The 20,751-nt window shown below is 39.7% G+C and overlaps 1 protein-coding gene across 2 annotated transcripts in view; it reads right to left on the bottom strand.

The window, feature by feature from the left end:
• amotl1 (angiomotin like 1) overlaps positions 1 to 11,390 on the bottom strand; it is a 45,492-nt gene extending 34,102 nt beyond the window's left edge. Inside the window, exons 1-3 of one of the 2 annotated variants that reach the window (XM_056271123.1) lie at positions 11,185 to 11,390; positions 1,728 to 2,943; positions 1,035 to 1,356 (exon numbers count right to left, since the gene is read on the bottom strand). In XM_056271123.1, coding sequence (XP_056127098.1) covers positions 1,035 to 1,356; positions 1,728 to 2,878 — 1,473 coding nt within the window. In that variant the 5' untranslated portion in view covers positions 2,879 to 2,943; positions 11,185 to 11,390. Of the gene's footprint in view, positions 1 to 1,034; positions 1,357 to 1,727; positions 2,944 to 4,273; positions 4,422 to 11,184 lie in introns of those variants that run through there. The other variant, XM_056271114.1, reaches the window with a different exon arrangement.
• Positions 11,391 to 20,751: the final 9,361 nt, after the last annotated feature.

Raw genomic sequence — 20,751 nt, 5'->3', positions numbered from 1 at the left:
GTCAAAATTATCGATTTTTCTTTTATGCCAAAAATCATTAGGATATTAAGTAAAGATCTAGCCTGGGAAAACCCAGACAACTTCCGGCAAATTTAGATTTGCTCTGAAAGTTAGTCTGGCAAAGAGCTCATTCAAGCCCATTTCCAATCCGTCGAAATCGAGGCACCAATCAGAAACGTTGGGGTGGGCTTTACACGATGACGACAGCGCTGGGATTTTGAAGCAGATTTTGTAGCCTACATTACAAAGATGGATGCCGCCGTCGAACATCACTCGTTCGAATCAGCTGTCGCGTCTATTTTAAGCGATTTGAACGTTTCCTTTTTGTTAAAAACCGAGCAAAGAACAACACTCGGAGATGTTTCTCCGCCGCTCTGCTGCATACGTCATCTCCTTCATCGCTCTGATTGGTTTTAGGTCTATCCGCGACGTCCGTTGGTGACGCCCCTCTGGAAATTATTTGTCTATGCAGCTCAACTGAGAATGGTCTGGTTTTAACCAGGCTAGTAAAGATCATGTTCCATGAAGATATTTTGTAAATTTCCTACCGTAAATATATAAAACATTTATTTTTGTGAGTAAATGCAGCACAATCGCGAACATAAATGGACAACTTTAAAGGCTATTTTCTCAATGTTTCGATTTTTTGCCACCCTCACATTCCAGATGTTCAAATAGTTGTATCCCGGCCAAATATTGTCCTATCCTAACAAACCATACATCAATGGAAAGCTTATTTATTCAGCTTCCATATTATGTATAACTCTCAATTTCAAAATTGTAACCCATGTGACTGGTTTCGTGGTCCAGGGTCACAAATCAAGCTGGACAGTATCCCAACAATATTTTCATCACCACAGCACAGATAATTTCTGCCACGTTCCAGTGAAGTTATAAGATAGATAGATAGATAGATAGATAGATAGATAGATAGATAGATAGATAGATAGATAGATAGATAGATAGATAGATAGATAGATAGATAGATAGATAGATAGATAGATAGATAGATAGATAGTCAGACAGACAAGTACCCGTTGTAGTTTGCTGGCCTTCTCCTTTTGCTTGTGAAGTTCTTGTCTAAGGCTTTGGTTCTCTTCTTTTAGGATCTCCAGCATCTGCTTGGCATGGCTTACCATGGCATACGTTTCCCCTGGGAAAGGCTGTCCAAAAAGGGCCACACAAGAAGACAGTCCCTGGGTCTCAGATCCAGTCTGAGCTAGAGGAAATCCCAGGGACTGAGACAGGGATACAGCCTGATATTGTTGCTGAGTAGCCTGTGAGGGCAGGATACAAGTCTCCGAAGCCATGGGACTGGTCTGTGTTTGTTGCTGTGATGAAGACAAAGGGCACTGTCTAAAATACAGAAAGATAGTGATTGAAAAGTGAGACAGATAATGTGTTAGCACCTGTTCATAATAAATACTTATAGGTGAAGTGTGTACATTTTCCAATGTTAAAGCAGTTTATCATTTACAAGTTAAATAGGTGTGAGTTAGTTTAACGCAGAGACAGCTATAAATATGCTGGCTTAAATTGTAAACACTGAGCCACCTTAAAACATTGCTTGTTTGAGTGGTCGAACATGTCAGTGTCTGGCTCAGCCAATGGTTACCTGTAATAATCTATTTGGGGGAATTTGGAAACCATAATTTTTGCAGTTCCAATTGGTGCTGCTAGTGGCGCAGAAATGACACAATTCACCTTTACGTGTCTGTTACAATTACCTTGCTATATTTCTAAGTGGCACTGTCTCCAACATGGCTGCTCTCATGGTATCACTGTAGAAGTGTCCCTGTTCCAGAGACTCTGAGTTGGAGTGTAATGTGGGCGAAAGCATAGTCTGTACCTTAAATTTAAAAGGATATTCTGGGGGAGGACCTCTTTGATCCAAATTCCATTGAGGTAAGGGTAAGGGTGGTGGTGGAAGTTGTAGGTTACTCATGGAGGTATTACTAGTTGGTGAGAGGGAATCTGCTGTATTATCATCAGACCCACAAGGAAAAGTGTCTCGTGAGAAAGGTGAATTGGAAGGTCCCACACTTTGCTTAGCTCCATTGCATTCTAGACTGAGTTGCATGATCCTTTCACTGAGTGAGCGAACATGATCCTGTTTCAACTCTGTCAGACCTTCATCAAGAGATGTACCACCAGTTCCCCCTTGCTGGGCCCATGCTTGACCCTCCACAAGAACTGCTGAGAGAGAAGAGGAAGAGGACGAAAGAGAAGGAGGGGAAGAGAGTGAGTGTGTGTTAGAAAATGATTGCAGATGGGAATGTGAGCTTGCAGGACTGTCAGACATTGTTGAAGACTGTATCTGCGGAACCTGATTGTGTTGGAGCTGACTTTGGTGTGCATGGTTTTTATGGCCCTCCTTGTGAAAGACATGGTTCTGATTTTGTTGAAGATTGTTTTGAAGGTTGTCTGGATTTTGAACAGTCTGTTGGTTGTGGCCAGGGATTTGGGACTGAGGGTCCATCAGACTTTGCTGTCCTTTGTACAGCTGAGACTGGATTTTAGCCTCCTCGTAAGACGGAAGTTCTAAGGTGTCAAATCCGGACAAAGTCTGGGCCGCTGGGACTGCTTGACCTGTACCTGGGCTCACACCACAAGTCTTTTCCATGGAACTGCTGTCCACTTGATGCTCCTGGCCTTGAGGTTCCTGTCGTGATTGAAACTGCAAGGGCATAAGTTGATATGAATGGGCTACTTGACCCTCCTTTTCAAGGAGTAGGTTCTCTGTAGATGTGGGGTTGCTTAGCATCTGAGAACTGTCGTTTTCTACCCCTCCTCCGGTTCCACTTGTTCCGTATCGCAGATGTTCTTGCATAAGCCTGTGAAGCACAGTTCCAGATGCACTCTCCTCAGAACTGTGCATGTCTGCTGCTGCACGGGTGGGCAAGATGTAGCACGGATACGTACCGATAAACTGGATAATGTTATCTACAAAAGGAGAAGGAGCAAATAAGTATTCCAATACTAATACAAAATCAAGAATGATGACAAATATATTTAATATATATATATATATATATATATATATATCATGCTTACAGACATGGACATGAATAGGCCCTGGCAATTGGGCTATAGTTCTGCATGTTTTTTTAATTGCCTTGGATCTTACTTTTCTTTCCCCTTTTTATATGTTCACTTCAGCAACTGTAATTACAATGTCAATTGGACACATTTTCTGTGTATTTCAACAATTCATTCACACTGGAAGCAATCAACACTTCAAATAAAAAGAGTATAGGTTTAGCACTGAACTGCTGCCTATAATACATGAGCATAAGTATGTTATATGCATTTATTATATGGGTATGCTATATTCATAATATTCTTTTACTTTTTGATGGACCAATAAATTAGTGTTGTTGAGCGGATCTGTTGAGTGAACAATTCAATGGCTCACTCATACATACAGTTAATGTCTCCACCTTATTGGCATAATGATATAATCTTGAAAACTCCCCATCAATGTGCAAAGACTGAAAAGACTGACAGCTTATATGCAAACATACAAACTGTGAAAAGACTTTTGGACTGTATATCAGCACTGCTGTTGTTGCTTAGTTAAACGCAACTAATCACATACTTTATAATACAATGTGCTCATGTAAAAGATTATGTTTTGTCAGGTAACATATGTGCTTTATATAACATAGGCTATAAATTAACTGGTTTTAATATCATTATATCATTTATTTAACTGAATCAATTTGGGTCAGATCAGATAGAAATACCTGACAACTGCACATTTATCACAGTAAAGTTTTTTTTAGTATCTAAAAAAAAAAAGTTCTATAAATAATTAACAAGACAACATATGCGAAATGACAGGAGGAATGAAGAGGGAAACATACCCCAGAAACCAAAAATAGAAACACTAGATGAACTTCAGCATTACGTAGCCAGCTAAAGCCCCAGCGCAGTCCACATTACCGACAGGGTGCATGAAACATGACAGGACATTTAGAAGCATATATTCAATTAATGTCCATGCAGTCAGATCTAAAAAAAAAAAAAAAATTTAAAAGTTGACTTTACTAAGTAGCTAATCAATTGCATTTGAAAAAAAAAATCAATAGGCATTATTAATAAATAAATCCTAGTGCTTGGCACATGCAGATATCTAAACTCCATCCGAGAACTGGTAAACATGAGTCACGCATCACGTTACACTGATCACATCATCCGCTACATTGAATTCACAGAGGAAACTTTGAAAAACAAGGCAGATAAGCTAGCAAATTTATGTTGTCGCATTTACCCAGCGAGATCCTGACACGGATAACTCAATCTGTCAACGGGGGAGAGTTTTTGTAAGTAGGGACTCTCTGGAGCTGACCGAAGCGCTGCTGCTGAACACATTTGACTGACTTGCAACAATCATGTCCATTCACTGTGGTATGGCAGGAATGTGTGTGTGCCCGACCCGCTAGCCAGCATGCGTTCCTGGGTCCTAGCGCCAGTTAAGAATATAAGTGCGTGCGTGCACATTATATTTCCCCGGGGGGAAATATAAAGATTTAAATATATATATATACACATATATATATTTAAATATATATATAGATATATAATATATATACAAACCTTGTATTAGATTGTCTAGATTGGCAATATGTTTAATCTGAAAACATTCCTTTTTTTATTATACAAAATCAATTTTAAACATTACAGTATAAACACTGTTATGCAAAGAATAAGAGGTTCAACACTATTGTGGTAATCATATACTTTTTTGTGCACAAAACATTTTGAACTAGACCTACTACCATATTTAGACGCACACAGACATCAAGAATCAGCATATGAATCTCAACAACCGTGACATGCCTCATGCTAAAATGCATGCTGGGAACCATGGATGAGTTTTATACAAGGGGGTAATCCACCAGCCGGAAACTGAAGTCTCCCCGGGCGCCGCCATTGGCTAACAAGCCTTCACCTGCTGTTAGCATTCCATTGACTCCCATTCATTTTTGCGTCACTTTGACAGCGAATAACTTTACATCTGAGACGTTTAAAGACTCCATTTGTCCATTGTTTATTTCTAAAGAAACACGACAATGTATAAAATGCTCCATTACCTTGTATCTTACGTTGTGGCCCCGTAGAAGCAGTTTTTGTAAAAATAGGCTAACGATTGCGTCATAACACGCGACTCTCTGTCGCACAGAAGAGTACATTACCGTAAAGACAGATGTAGAAGCTCACGCGCAATCGGGGGACGTGGAGGCATAAAGTCAAGGGAGAAGCCCATAGAGAGTCATAAAGTTGCTCCTGCTGCGAGCTCATGGACAGCTAATACTCACGATCTCCGGCTCTGCAAGATTCGGAAGGGAATGATTCAGATTCCTCTTGGCACCGCTACTAGAAGACGTACAACTGTCAGTCAGGTTGCTCACGTCACATCTACGTCATCAAGCTCAGTTTGAGCCTGCGCAGTGCGCTTGGCAATCAGGAAGTGAGTGCTTCTATTTGACTTCACTTTTCTCCGTTGAAGTCTATGGGGTCGCTGTGTCCATTTCTTTTACTGTCTATGGTTTTATACTATGGTAGCTCCCAGAATGCATTTCAGCATGAAGCATGTCACAGTTGTTGAGATTCATACACTGATTCTTGATGTCTGTGTGTGTTTAAATATGGTATTGGTAGTAGTTCAAAATGTTTTGTGCACAAATTATGGTATCTGATTATCTTATTAAAGTATCAGTGTTTATACTACAGTATTTAATAAGCATTTAATGAATGAACACACTTTTGATCAGTGATTACTCTTGGGTATGTGTGAGATCTGTGACCCTGTTTATTCAATGATGATTATTACAGTTGTGGCATCATGAGCTTGTGCTAATTGAAGAATAGAGCTAAATGTCGACTACGCCACCCCAGAATACTGGGGACTAACCGCCCTAAGGGCGCACAGATTCGTTATCAACGTGGGCAAAGAGACGTGGGTGAAACACATGTGCAGAAATAAGTAATTTTATTTCTCATATGCATTTACATAATAAATAGTTAAAAAGGTCACCATAATCTCAGGATCAACTTCACAGTAACATGCACCATCTGTATCAAACACAACAACATACTCACAATTAACCCAGTCGACCGGAGTGGTGGTACCTGGAGGTACAGGCTAGCCGCTAATTTAATATGAGCCCCTATCCCCATACACGCGCTCCCACACACACGTGAAGATTAGCTGCAAACAGACACACGGCATAGGTGTAACCACCCCACACACAATGGCAGCTAGCCCCCCCTCTCCAGGAACCTCCAGCTCCTACAAAAGAAGAAATCACACAAAAATGGATCAGCACATTTAAAAACACACAATATAAACTCACCATAACACACAAAAAAACATACAAATCACTGTTCTCCTAAGAGAAAAACATATTCAAAGCACACAGTTCACTCAATCAACAGTGATCAATACAATGCACAGAATGCACGGCAAACTATAACGAATAACAAGCAATCCTATACATCAACTCCATTCACAACTATAGCATCACAGTTGAAACGGTGGCCAACGGTAAAGGCAGACCAACCAGCACACAGTATCTTTACGGCGTGCACAGTCATCCGGAGATTAATCGTAGAAGCAAAAACATACATCAGAGTTAAACAGATGGCCGCGAGTAAAAGGGCGACCGTAAAGAAAGTTAACCCTTAGGCGGCCACGGATGAAAGTGACATCCGACGCCGCCAAGGCACACATCCGGTCGCCCAAATCCCCTTCCTTTATACGCCATCCCACGGCGCCCAATCAACTACTCGCATGTGCATGATCTCTCAAGTAGGTGGAGTTAGTCCACCCTGCTACATTCTACCCCCCCATTACGCATCGTCGTCCCGACGATGAACAAAACTCAGCCGATGACACTCATTTTCCGTCCCCTACCATTACGGCTATACGACGAGAAACATATGGGAGCTACTGACCACCAGTACTCCTGCCATGACGGCTACACAATGAGAAGCGAGTGATACACAAGTTCTCTGCCTTGACGGCTACACGACAAAAAAAAACACATGAGAGCGACTGATTTACAAGTCCTCTTGCCTTGACAGCTATACGACGAGAAACATGGGAGATACTGACCACCAGTACTCCTGCCATGACGGCTACACAATGAGAAACGAGTGATACACAAGTTCTCTGGCATGAAGGCTACACGACAAAAAAACACATGTGAGCGACTGATTTACAAGTCCTCTTGCCATGATGGCTACACAAGAAACATAAGGGAGATACTGACTACAAGTACTCCTGCCTTGACGGCTATACGATGAGAACATGAGGGAGATACTGACTATAAGTACTCCTGCCTTGACGGCTATACGACGAGAACATGAGGGAGATACTGACTACAAGTACTCCTGCCTTGACGGCTATACGACGAGAACATGAGGGAGATACTGACTACAAGTACTCCTGCCTTGACGGCTATACGACGAGAACATGACCGAATCTCCTCCCGTGCCCCTCCCTCTAATTGTTGTAACTCTTACTCTATAGCTCACCCTACACTTACCAACCATAGAGGGAAGCCAGCTGACAGGAGAAGTCCGGTTCAAACCACATACGCTGCTGTTTTGCTTCTCAATACATGAGAAACACCTATAAATTATTATTATTATTTGTTTTTCTTTGTAAATACACCCACGTCTCCACCCAACGGAAAACCCTGCCGACTACGCCAGAATGTAGTTTAACCCTCCTCTGCTGAGATCTGTTTGTGTTTAATGTTCTGTTGGGATTTAAAGGGTTTCTGTTGTCTGAGTTTTGTGGGTCACCATTGTGCTGAAGAGTAGAGCTTGTGCTTCAATCCATATATCAAATAACCTCTCTCTATATTATGCTATTTACAGTAGGTATAATAAGAGTACACACTCCTGTTAAAATGTAAGTGTTATGAGAGAGAAAATCATGTCAGATCTTCAACGTAATATTGAAACAAACTAAATTCATGCAACAAACAAATATACATTTTTATGTGCTTAAGATGTGCCATGGAATACTGTGAATGCAGTCAACAAGTTCACTTAAAAAAATGTTGTGAAATTACAGTATATTCCAGGTTAATAATTGCATTACTTTCACAGTAATTTTGCAGTACTTCTCTTGTATTTAACTGCTCTCTCAAAAAATTACTGTAAACAAACAATATCATATTGTATTTCTACAGTACAAATATACCCAAGGTACCCAGCATTGCAATGCAGCATAAATAGGTTATGCTGTATAGTTTTTTTAAATATACTTCTTGGTTTTATCTGTGCTGCTGAACTTATTTTTGGCTCACTTTTAGCAGTTTGTGTTGTTGGTTCACCATTGTTGTGTTTGTAGTAGTGATGTATTGATGTCTGTGCCTCATTAGGTGAAGCTTATAAGAAAAAAAGTCTTGTGTTGCAAGATAATGTCACACCTTTCAAAGATAGATGTTTCACTTATTGTGAAAGATCAATTTACAAACAGTTGTGAACTTGAATTAAGATATTGGTAAATCTTCATGCTAAAATAACACTAAAAAGAAATGCTAAGAACAGTTTGACTAACTTAAAATCAGTCAATAAGCTTATTTTATATTCTAGCTGATCATTGTTTTAACAAATGTTTTCATTTATCACACTTCTGACTTATAGCTATCAGAAATTTGAAAATGAATATGCATGTGGAAGGTACAAGTTCCCAAGTAAATGTAGCACCGATCACCATTATGGTGACATCAAAACAATTACAGTACTAAATATAATTTCTTAAAGTGGCATCATGGTTAAAGACAACTTTATCATGTGAACTCACAGTAAAACAAGAACAGTAAATTACTGTGATATCAGCATCATTTTACTGTTGATTCACAGTAATTTGTAAGAAAACGAGCCAGCATGCATTAATAATAATAACACTATACTTATGATGAATCGTGGTGGTTCAAGAATGATGGACTGCTTCTTTTCAGCTGTGACTGGGGCAGTAGTCAAGATAGAAGGAATCATAAATAGTGCCAAATACCAGACCATTTTGGCACAAAACCTGAAGGCCTCCTGTGATAGGGACCCGAGTGGTCTCCAAGGTGAATCACACCATCATGTAAGAACGGGAACGATTTTGTAGTCCAAAATGGTGTTTATTAAAGCGGAGGTGCAAAATGTGCAAAAAAAAATATATGGTTAAGTCATGTAGTTTGCACTTTCTTTAAGGCCAGGCCCACTCAGTCAAAACAAGAAATGCAATAAATGCACAGAAACAGTAAGAACACAGTAAAAACAGTGATGGAAGACAACTTCCAGGACTCTCCATCACAACTCCATTAAAAATATGAAAATAAATTTCTTCTTTCAGCATGATAATAAACTCAAACACAAATCTAAGTCAAGAGTGGCTTCAGAAGAAGAATTAGTTAGATTTAGTGTGAAAACTTCCCCAGATCTTAGGTCAGTTCACATTCATTTTATAGGGGCAGTAGCTTACCGGAAGCTTAAAAGGCTCTGCTAGTATCTTCTATAGCTGGGGAAGTTTTCACACTAAGCTTACTAAATCAAACTAAAGTTGTACAATGTACCGAAACTCATCCACGATCTGCACTGCTGTTCTCTAATGTTTAAAGGGGCGGTATAATCCCCTTTTCACAAGATTTAAAATAATTCTTTGATATCCCCAGAGTATGTATGTGAAGTTTAAACTCAAAATACCCCACAGATATTTTTATATAGCATGTTAAAATTGTCACTTTTTGAGGGTGAGCAAAAACGCACCGTTTCCCTTTAAATGCAAATGAGCTGCTGCTCCTGGCAAAGGGGGCGGAGCTTCAAGAGCTCATGTCCTTTTACCTCACACAGACATGCACTGGAAATTTGAAAAACTTTTAGCCTTTTATGTTCAAACCAGAGTCAGACAATGATGGAGAGATTCAAGAAGAAGTGACAACATGTAGAATGCAACAAGATGAATTTCTGTAGCTTATGAGTGGTTATCTTCTATTCATTGATTAGCATATTCTGTCATGATAATCTATAAATCACGTTCCGGGGGCGGGGTTTATGGACATTTTAGGGTTAGTGATGTCACTAACCCAGAAGGAATGTCTTGTAGTCCCTACCAGCCGTTTGTTGTAGTCCTTAAAAAGCAATTTCTTTAACAGAAAATATCTCCCTTTGCTTTGACCTTTGAGCGTTGTAACTTTGCAGATGTTGTTTATGCTCAAACAGCAACATTACACACTAACTAAAGTTGTATTTTGGCACTCCTGTAATCCAGTGTTGGCATTGGCAAATTGTTATCCAGCAATGTTTACACTTTACAGTTTATGTTTTCTGGAGATGTACACGAATATTTATTTTCAATGACATTGAAGAGGTTCATTTTTTATTTAATATCAACTGTACAGTTTAATTTTTTTGCATCTTGAAATAAATATCTCTATGTTCTGTATCACTCTGTGTTGTGTTTGTTTCCTTTTTCTGTTTAGAAGATAACTGAGAGCCTTTAAATCTCCTTTGTAAAGGAGGCATAAATAGTTCTTTATGAGGCATAAATAGTTCTCACTTTAGATGAGCTCACAAAAATAGTTAACGGACAACTACTAAATGTTTTAAAACTAGGCCTACCTGAATTAATCATGAATTACAGTAGGGATACGTGTTAATAAAGCATTTATTAACACAATGACTATTACTGCTTTATAAATGATGAATTAACTAATGCTTAACTAATGTTTCATAGCATGCAGTTATTATAAAGTGTTACCGAAATATTTAGTTTCAAGTAATCATATTAAGCAGAGATCCAAACAGTCAAAGATAACTCGCATAGCATTCACTGCAAGCATATGCATGTGTGTATGTGTAAAGATTATACACCCTCAAGCAGCTGAATTGGCTGTCTAATCTGTCGAGCAGAAAAGATACTAAACAGCATTCCACAAATGTGAAGGTGATTAAAAGATCTATGCATCATGAACATTTTATAAAGCAAAATCAAAAACTATTTTACACAAGGTGGGGCACTCTCAAGACAATGTTTGCCATCTACATTGTTCCAAAAGACAGGCAGAAAAGGGGGGGAAACATCATAAAAAGTAATTAAAAAGTATTTTCCTCCAGTAATACTGTATCACATATCTTTCCTGCCACTTTTTAAAACTTCTATAAAAGGTGTCCTACCTCTTTAGTTGCTCCTCTGTTACTTCTAGTATTGTTGCTGCTGTGTTCAATAATAATAATACAGAGAGGCTATTTGGGTGTTCAATAATTGTCCTTAAAATGTGAAAAGTTTTTTCGGCTGGAACTACTCAGATATTCATGTTTTGTGTGCGAGCATTTATGATGTCGAAATGGCACAAAATATGTTGCCTCAGTGCATGTGTCTTGACATGCTAGTCCAAGCCTTTACACACATCCTCTGCCCAGACATGCTGGTTCAGCAAACTCCAAAGGCCTTGGAATGGGAACAAGGGAGTGTGAGAAACAGATGTGGGGTGAGGTAGGTAAAATCTGAGACATAAATACAGACAGACACATACAAAGGAACAGAGACAAAAATGTCAGAGATTCAAACATCCTTTAAGTATATTTAAAAAAACAAAAAAAACAGAAATTAAGCTTGGACACATTTACTGAAGTTTAATTGGAACAATATTACCCGCTCCACTTTAGTGGTCATACATAAATACACACACATTGGTTGTCATATAATAAAAAGGAAACTTTCATAAATAATTTTGATGTTTGACTGATTGATAACTACCTAAAATGTCCTTACAAGTTAGTTTTGGACATGTTTCATGTTGACATTTGGCCTTGACACTTGGCCTTCACAATGTGTTTAATGGGGACTTTCCATAGACCTAATGATTTGTTCCTATACTGTATAAGCGGTATATTATACACTTACCCTACCTCTACACCTACCAATCACAGAAAACCTTCTTCATTTTTACATTTAAAAAAAAAAAAAAAAACACTTGATTGATTTAATAAGCTGTTTTCCTCATGGGGACCAAAAAAAAGGACACAAGGACAAGTACACAATATTCGGGTATTGCCATCTTTGTGGGGACATTTTTGTACAAACTTGGAACAAACAAGAAAAACTATATTAGTCTTTTAAATATGCTCAATAAAAAGGAATACTATTCAAAAATAACGTCAATAATAACTTAAACACTAACATAAAGACTGACACGTTTTACTGTCAAATAACACAAGGCGATCCCAGACAAACTAAACGTGTATCACTATTTTTCTCTCAGTGGCCATTTTTAGCTGTCCCAGAATTCAATGGGCTCCCACCCTTGACCATAATTACACATTACTCCTTGGGTTTATGCATGGGCGTTCCACATTATTTGGTCATGTGGATGTTTCTGCCTCTTTATTTGCCAAACTGCAAACAAAAGAAGAAAATGCAGTCTTCAGAATTTGCTGCATTATGTCAGTTGTGTATAATCTAAATTAAGCACAGTCTAATAATAATTGTAAATGAAACAAAGATAACATATCTGTGCTATTTGAGGGAAAATGCATTAATTGTATTTTCAAATACAGCTTAAATATATTTGCTTATCAATAATACAAATATTTTTCTTTTATGTCAGGTGAATATTATTCAGAATATCCTGAATGTACTTAGCAAAAACAACTTTTCAAGGACAGTGATATTCAGCAATATTAAATGTCCTGGCCTTGAATCCTAGATTAACAGCCTCATCCTTGCACACTGTCAGCTATAATAAAGTGCTGTAAAAGAGTACACCGAAAAATACAATAAAAGATTTAGTATTTTCTCAATATATGGGTTAATGTATTATGATGATAAAAGCATTCTCTGGAATCATGTGGAAATCATGTGGTAATATTTCCGATATGCTTTATTTGTTATACTTAGCAAAAAGACATCAGAAACATATATTTTGCCACATTTATCCACCTTTATGAAACCCTCGGCAGACGATTTTCAGCATGTCAGACATGTCGGTACTGTTCTTAGTTTAGTGTGATACTTCAAATAAACACAACGTTTACATACTGTAGTAGATAACACACTTTATTTGGTGCACAGCGAGGACATATCCACCATTACCGCCACCCACACAAAACAACCCAGCGTATGCGCTAACCTTTTCACACCCGGAAGCCCGACGTGAATAGTGTAGAGGGAATTAACATGTTAACAATCTCCCTATACTTTAAACAAAAAACAAAGAAAATATAAATAAAAATGTTATATATTAAACAAACCTTATATAACAAAGGCCACAGTTACCACAACAATTCAGTTGTTGCATATGCAATCGAAAGTGTTCAGTCTTTTCAAATGTACTTTCCACAGTCCTTCACTAAGTGCTTTCAATAACACCAGAGCAGACGCTCCATTTTTGGTAAGACAGTCAGCGAGTTGAGTTTATGTGTCCAACCAGAGTACGTTCTTTATCTTTTTACTCTGTATGAGGCCCTTTATGCTGCTTATTTCCAGACAAAGTCATTTCTCGGTGACCTGTTTTGTTGATTTAGGGGAATCAAACAGAGAGTGGTTATCACAGACCAACGGAGGAACATTCAGCTCAGCGTTTCCAGTTGTGAGCTCCGAAAAGAGAAAAATAGCATATCTATTCCATCTGACAGGCCAGTTTCCCCTGCCAGAGTACTCCTCACCACACACCTTATTGCTAACAGAGAGGAGAAAACTTCCCTTCTCCTCCCATGAGACCAATCAATGTTCCCCCTTGTGTTCCCCATCAGGGAGACTTCCAAGGGAAGCATCACTGAAAACGATAAAGTTCAGAGCAATACTGTTTCCCAAACGCTAAAACCTGAGAGTCACTTTTTAAGATTTAAGCTTTCTAATGACCGTATTTGTCTCGTGAATAGACTGGACTGCAGCATCTTTTATATTTGATACTAAGCTGCTTGCATCAAACATAATGTCTGGTTTGTTTTGCAACCCGCAGAATCTGTCCTATTTTTGACCTAAGCTGCTTTTTTTCAGTCAAAGGGGACCTATTATGCCCTTTTACGAAGTCTTGATTTTGTCTTTGGGGTGTACTAGAATATGTTTTCATGCTTGCATTCATGCTTGCATTCTTTTTCACATACTTTACATGATTACAGCTCCTCTCTCCCCAGTCTGGTTGAGCGCCTCGTTTTGAAGCCCCTGCTCCTACACTGTAAAACCCAACAAGTTAAGCTAACTCATTTCATTTGAGGAAACCGATTGCCTCAATTCATTTACGTTTATAAAAAAACAATAGTTATGAGTATTCTGAAATTATTTCAGTTGAGTTCACTAGAAGTAGATATTGCAGTCAAGAAATTAAGTGATTAATTAAGTGATTAATTGAGTGATTGTTGAGCATTAGTGATGAACACCTGCTGTTAACATCACTGAAGGAAAGACAAACACAAGAACTGACTTCCAACCACAACATTAGATGAAATTAACTGAAGATAAAACATGTTTAAATCTCTCAAGATCTCAGCAGAGGAGGATTGAACAACTCCACAAACAGCATTACCAGCTTCACTTACTAACCAGTTTGACTTTTATCATGCGTCTACAGAAGTTGTTGTTGTGAATGAACAGAGGTTAAGATGAAGATGATTTATTGAGTTTCATTTAAAGACACCATTAGAGTGGTCAGTATTTGCTTTAGTTGGGCTCTTGACCCTTGACTTTATAACACCAGTTTTTCCTCTGGCTGCTGTAACTGAGTGTTTATATAACACATTTGATATGGCACAAAAGCCAAAAGAAAATTCGAGCATGTGGTGGTGTTTTGATGATGATTTATGGAATGATGAATCATCATTTGGTGTCTTGATTCTCTGATCTTTTCTAGAGAATAATCTCTGATTAAACAGGTGATGTATACTTGTATTTTTCATTATAAAAGAACTGTGATCCTGCTGCAAAGCCCATTGTTGATACAATCAGATTTTAAAAACCTCTATGGTATCATGCTGACTTACACAGACATCAAGAATCAGTATATGAATCTCAACAATGGTTACCATTAAAAAACATTCATGCTGCAATGCATGCTGGGATAAGGTTTGTATTATGGTAGTACCCAGCATGCATTGCAGTATGGATCGTTTTTTAACGGTCACCATTGTTGAGATTAATATGCTGATTCTTGATATCTGTGTTAGTTTTGGTAATGAATTACATTTTATGTAAAATCCTTCATGGAATATGTTAGGGTTAATTGTTAGTCATAACATTGCTAGTTCTTATGTTGTAGAATCTAGTTTCGAATACAGCTAATAATATAATCAGACATTAGACTCTGAATGAGATCAGTGAATCAAGTCATTAAGTGATGATTGTCATCATCAAACCTTGACCATCATCACCCAATCATACTTTTCCTTGAATTTTGTGCCATAACAAATGTTTCATAAACACTCAATTACAGCAGCCAAAGAAAAACTTGTACTTAAATGTCAAGGGTCAAGAGCCCAACTAAAGCAAATGCTGATCTCCATCATGGTGACCTTAAACCTTGTATTTCTTGTGTTTCTCTTTCCTTCAGTGATTCTGCTTGTTAACAGCAGGTGTTCATCACTAATGATCAATCATCACTTAATTGATGATTAATTAACTTTATACAATTATTATTCAATTATCATTCTGGGATATAGAAATGTTCTATAACTCATTCAGTTTGAGTTCTGTTTCAGTCATTCAAGCCACTTAAAGTTTCAGATGAACAGATGAACTAGAGGAAATGACGAGCAGTTGAGCACCATTTTCTCAAGTACATTAGAAATTGTTGCACCAATTAGATTAAAAAAGGTTAGAGAGAAAACTAAAGCACCATGGTACAACAGTGCTACGCATGTTATCAAGAGAGAAACTCGTAACTTAGAGCGTAAAAGCAAACAAACTAATTTAGAGGTCTTTAGAATCGCGTGGAAAGGCAGTATGTCACGTTATAAAAAGGCTCTAAAAGCAGCCAGGGCTGAGCATCTAAATAACCAAAATAATCCAAGTTTTTTTTTTAACACCGTGGCTAGACTAACAAATAAACAGACATCACCAGAGCAAAATATTCCGTTACAGTATAGTAGTAATGATTTGATGAATTTCTTCACTGAGAAAATAGAAAGCATCTGAAACACAATTGTAAATGTACAATCTTTTATGGTGTCTTATGATTCAGCCTCAATTATCGCCCCCTCAACCGCTTTACAACTATAGGACAGGAAGAGCTAAATAAACTTATCATTGCATCTAAACCAACAACATGTTTATTAGATCCAACTAAGCTACTGAAAGAAGTGTTACCTGTAGTGGAAGAGCCTCTTCTCAATATTATTAACTCGTCTTTATTTTTAGGTCATGTTCCAAGAATATTGAAGCTGGCAATAATAAAACCTTTCATTAAGAAACCGCAATTAGATCCAAATAACCTAGCAAATCTTCCATTTATGTCTAAAATACTAGAAAAAGTTGTGTCTGCTCAATTGTGCTCTTTCTAGCAAGAAAATGATATTTATAAAAAATTTGAGTCAGGATTCAGACCGCATCATAGCACAGAAACTGCGCTAGTTAAAATTACAAATGATTTACTTTTAGCTTCTGACCAAGGCTGTATCTCAATACTTGTTCTACTCGATCTTAGCGCTACGTTCGACACTATAGATCATAAAATACTCTTGGATCGACTACAAAAACTACACTGGTGTTCAGGGACAGGCATTAAGCTGGTTTAGATCGTACTTATCAGACCGTTACCATTTTGTCTGTTTAAATGGGGAAAAATCGAAGATAACGTCAGGAGACTATGGAGTGCCGCAAGGATCGGTGTTAGGCCCTCTGCTATTCTCAATATATATGCTGCCACTTGGTAATATTATAAAAAAACATGGAATTAATTTCCACTGTTATGCTGATGACACTCAATTATATATTTCATCACGACCGGATGAAAACACTAACTCATTTAAATTGACAGAGTGTCTTAAAGATATAAAATGCTGGATGACGTGTAATTTCCTCCTATTCAATTCAGATAAAACGGTATTACTTATTGGTCCAAAAAACTACCCACAAAACCTCTTACAATACAACTTTAATTTAGAAGGATGTCCTGTTACTTTATCCACTACAGTAAAAGACCTGGGTGTTATACTAGACCGCAACTTGTCTTTCGAAAATCATATTTCATATGTTACAAGAACAGCCTTTTTCCACCTTAGAAACATTGCTAAGCTACGTAACATGCTATCTGTTTCTGATGCAGAAAAGTTAGTTCATGCATTCATGACCTCGATTACTGTAATGCTTTATTAGCTGGTTGTCCTGCATCCTCAATAAACAAGCTACAGTTAGTGCAAAATGCAGCTGCTAGAGTTCTTACTAGGTCAAGAAAATATGATCATATAACACCAATTTTATCATCTCTACACTGGTTACCTATTAAGTTCCGTATCAATTACAAAGTATTACTACTGACCTATAAAGCCCTAAATGGTCTAGCACCTGTGTATTTAATGGACCTTCTATCGCGTTCTTTAAGATCACTAAATTCGAGGCTTCTGGTCATTCCTAGGATATCTAAGTCCACTAAAGGAGGAAGGGCAGTCTCACATTTAGCTCCTAAACTCTGGAATAGCCTTCCTGATATTGTTCGAGGCTCAGACTCGCTGTCCCAGTTTAAAACTAGATTAAAGACGCATCTCTTTAGCCAAGCATTCACATAATGCATACCTTTTATACCCCTGTTGAATCAGATCGAATGCATTAATATTATGAACAGCAGCTATGCTAATTATTTCCCATCTGCTTTTCTGCTGTTATCTCCGGACGCTAGTCCAGAGGTAAATAGCGTTCGTCAGCTCCAGTTTGTATCCAGCCTCTCACGGAGACTTCAGATGCCCCAACACCTGCGATGAGATGACTAAACGCCTGTGAAGAGACGACTCAACGCCGGCGATATGTTATGCCCTAAATTAATACATGATTAACTAACTGTATTTTTTTTTTTATGTCGGTGGCGGATGAACCCAGGCGCAGACAGTATGCAATCACAGAACGTTTATTGTAGACAGAAAACAGGGAAAACAAAACCCACGAGGGGGTAAAACAAAGGCAACTCTGACGAGGGAAGACTAAACTAGACTAACACTTGACAAACTAGACCAGCGGTTCCCAAACTTTTTTTCCTGCTCACCCCCTTCTATGTCCCAACCGGGTTGGCGCACCCCCAATCCCCACTTCAAAAAAAAGAATGCAACAAAGCTTTGTTTTATCGCCCTATGAAGACTCGTGTTTAATCATGCGCTAATAACCAGAACACGCATGACAATAACAACATCAACAAAGTTTCAATATAATGCAACAAAGCTACGCACAAGTTTCCACTTTGAACCCTTTCACATGTAAGTTTAAAATATTTTAACTGATCTGTTGGATTTACAACTCGTGACGTCAATTCCTCCCCTTCTCACGAAATACATGAAAGTAAGAGGCCGGTGAACTGGGAGAAGAATAGGGTAAAATGTGAAGCTACGTATACAATGTGTATCTGATATGAATAAAACGTGTTGTCTTATTATAATGAAAAGGATTAATATTGCCGCTTCCATAGAAATCAGCAAAATCAAAATCATTGTTTTGGAAGTAACGTTACTTGTGTATTTAAATGTCTGAAACCTAAAATAAACATTATGTGGTTGAAAACACTCAATGGTTGTGATATATGACAGCACTGGCTCAGCGCCAGCCAACACGCAAAAGCACATTTGTCACGTTACCGGCTACAGTGCAGAGCAGTGCGTAGAAGACAGCAGCTGTTTTCAACGTTTCTATCAAAAACGAATAAATTATAGTTTTTTTATTTAAAATAAAAGCGATTACAAAGGAAACGTTTACTGTTCATGGTTTTTATTTTATTGTATGGAAAAAAAAAAATCCCACTTACAAAACAGACCGCCATTACATTTTTCCTCTCGCGCACCCCCTGGTGGCAGCTCGCGTACCCCTGGGGGTGCGCGTACCACACTTTGGGAATCGCTGAACTAGACTATAAACTAACAACAGAAACAGGATCAGAAATACACTAGACAAAACTCACAGGAAGGTTAGCAATGACTCACAACGCATGACAAAATCAATGAACCGACACAGGACAGCAAACACAAGGGGATAATAAAGGGGACACTAATGACAAGGACAGGTGAAACTGACTAGACAATAATGACGATACGAGGATAACAAGGGGGCGGGGTAACATAACAACACAAGCACATGGCCCAAGCAAAAGGCCATGTGCTTGTACACAAAACATGGGTCTGCCATGATCCTGCCACAAGACTAGAGAAATCAAAGACATGGCAGAATCACGACAGAACCCCCACCTTAAGGAGCGGCTTCCAGACGCTCCTCAAAGGAAACTAAACACAAGACAGACCGTGACATAGATAAAAACCAACAAAACATGGAAAACACTAATAACGGCATACATGAATAAACAATAACAGGATTAGGGTGAAACATCAAAAACAACATACAAGGCAGAGGAAACACAGAGTTCATGGGGGGGAGGTCCAGGGAAGATGGGAAGACTGGGGGTCTTGGGTCCACGGGATGAGGGCTGAGGACGAGGACTCTGGGCAGGCTTAGACGGAGACACACGAGGAGAGGTCTTGGGGGAAACAGTGATTTTCACCTGTCCTTGATCTTCCCTGGAATCACGAGAAGAGGTCTTGGGGGCTTAGTGGTGACAGGGACAAACGGGGAAACAGTCCGGGGACTAGTGGAAACAGGGACAAACGGGGAAACAGTCCGGGGGCTGGTGGAGACAGGGACGACAGACTGGGATACTGCATTGGTGGCAGCAGCAACAGACTCAGACAGAGGACACAGAGGATGAGGAAACAGAACTCCTGACGGGGGACATGGCAGGTGAAGGGGCAGGACTGGATGCAGCGCTCTCCGAGGATCTTGACAAGCTTGGCAAGGTAATCTGCTAGAGTCTCGGCAGCAACAACGATAGGCATCCTCTTACGAGCAGACACCGCTTGCAGGACTGCTTCTGCAGCTTGATCAGCCGCAGCTCTCACAGGGGCAGATTCTGTAACCGGGCAACCAGCTGCGGGACGGCGCTTGCTGGAGCGGGCTCCGGGACGGCGCTTGCTGGAGCGGGCTCCGGGACGGCGCTTGCTGGAGCGGGCTCCGGGACGTCGCATGCTGGAGCGGGCTCCGGGACGGCGCTTGCTGGAGCGGGCTCCGGGACGGCGCTTGCTGGAGCGGGCTCCGGGACGGCGCTTGCTGGAGCGGGCTCCGGGACGGCGCTTGCTGGAGCGGGCTCCGGGACGGCGCTTGCTGGAGCGGGCTCCGGGACGGCGCTTGCTGGAGCGGGCTCCGGGACGGCGCTTGCTGGAGCGGGCTCCGGGACGGCGCTTGCTGGAGCGGGCTCCGGGACGGCGCTTGCTGGAGCGGGCTCCGGGACGGCGCTTGCTGGAGCGGGCTCCGGGACGGCGCTTGCTGGAGCGGCTGCAGATTCAGGAACGGCGCTTTCAGCTGCAGACTCTGGGACAGCGCTTACTGTTGCAACCTCAGGAACCGCGCTCGCGGCTGCAGAGTCAGGAGATGGCGATGGGAAACAGGAAGCTCCCTTCCTTCTCTTTGGCCGCGCAGCAATGGTCACAGCGGGGCTCACGATCGGCTGGCCGGGCTCAATGGGGGACGAAACAGGAACAGAGAAGACCACTTCTGGTTGGGTC

This window comes from Rhinichthys klamathensis, unplaced genomic scaffold, assembly GCF_029890125.1.
Source record: "Rhinichthys klamathensis goyatoka isolate OS25496 unplaced genomic scaffold, OSU_Roscu_1.1 h1tg000014l_1, whole genome shotgun sequence".
NCBI lineage: Eukaryota > Metazoa > Chordata > Actinopteri > Cypriniformes > Leuciscidae > Rhinichthys > Rhinichthys klamathensis.
Note: the sequence above shows the minus strand (reverse complement) of the source record. Positions and strands in the feature narration are given on the sequence as shown.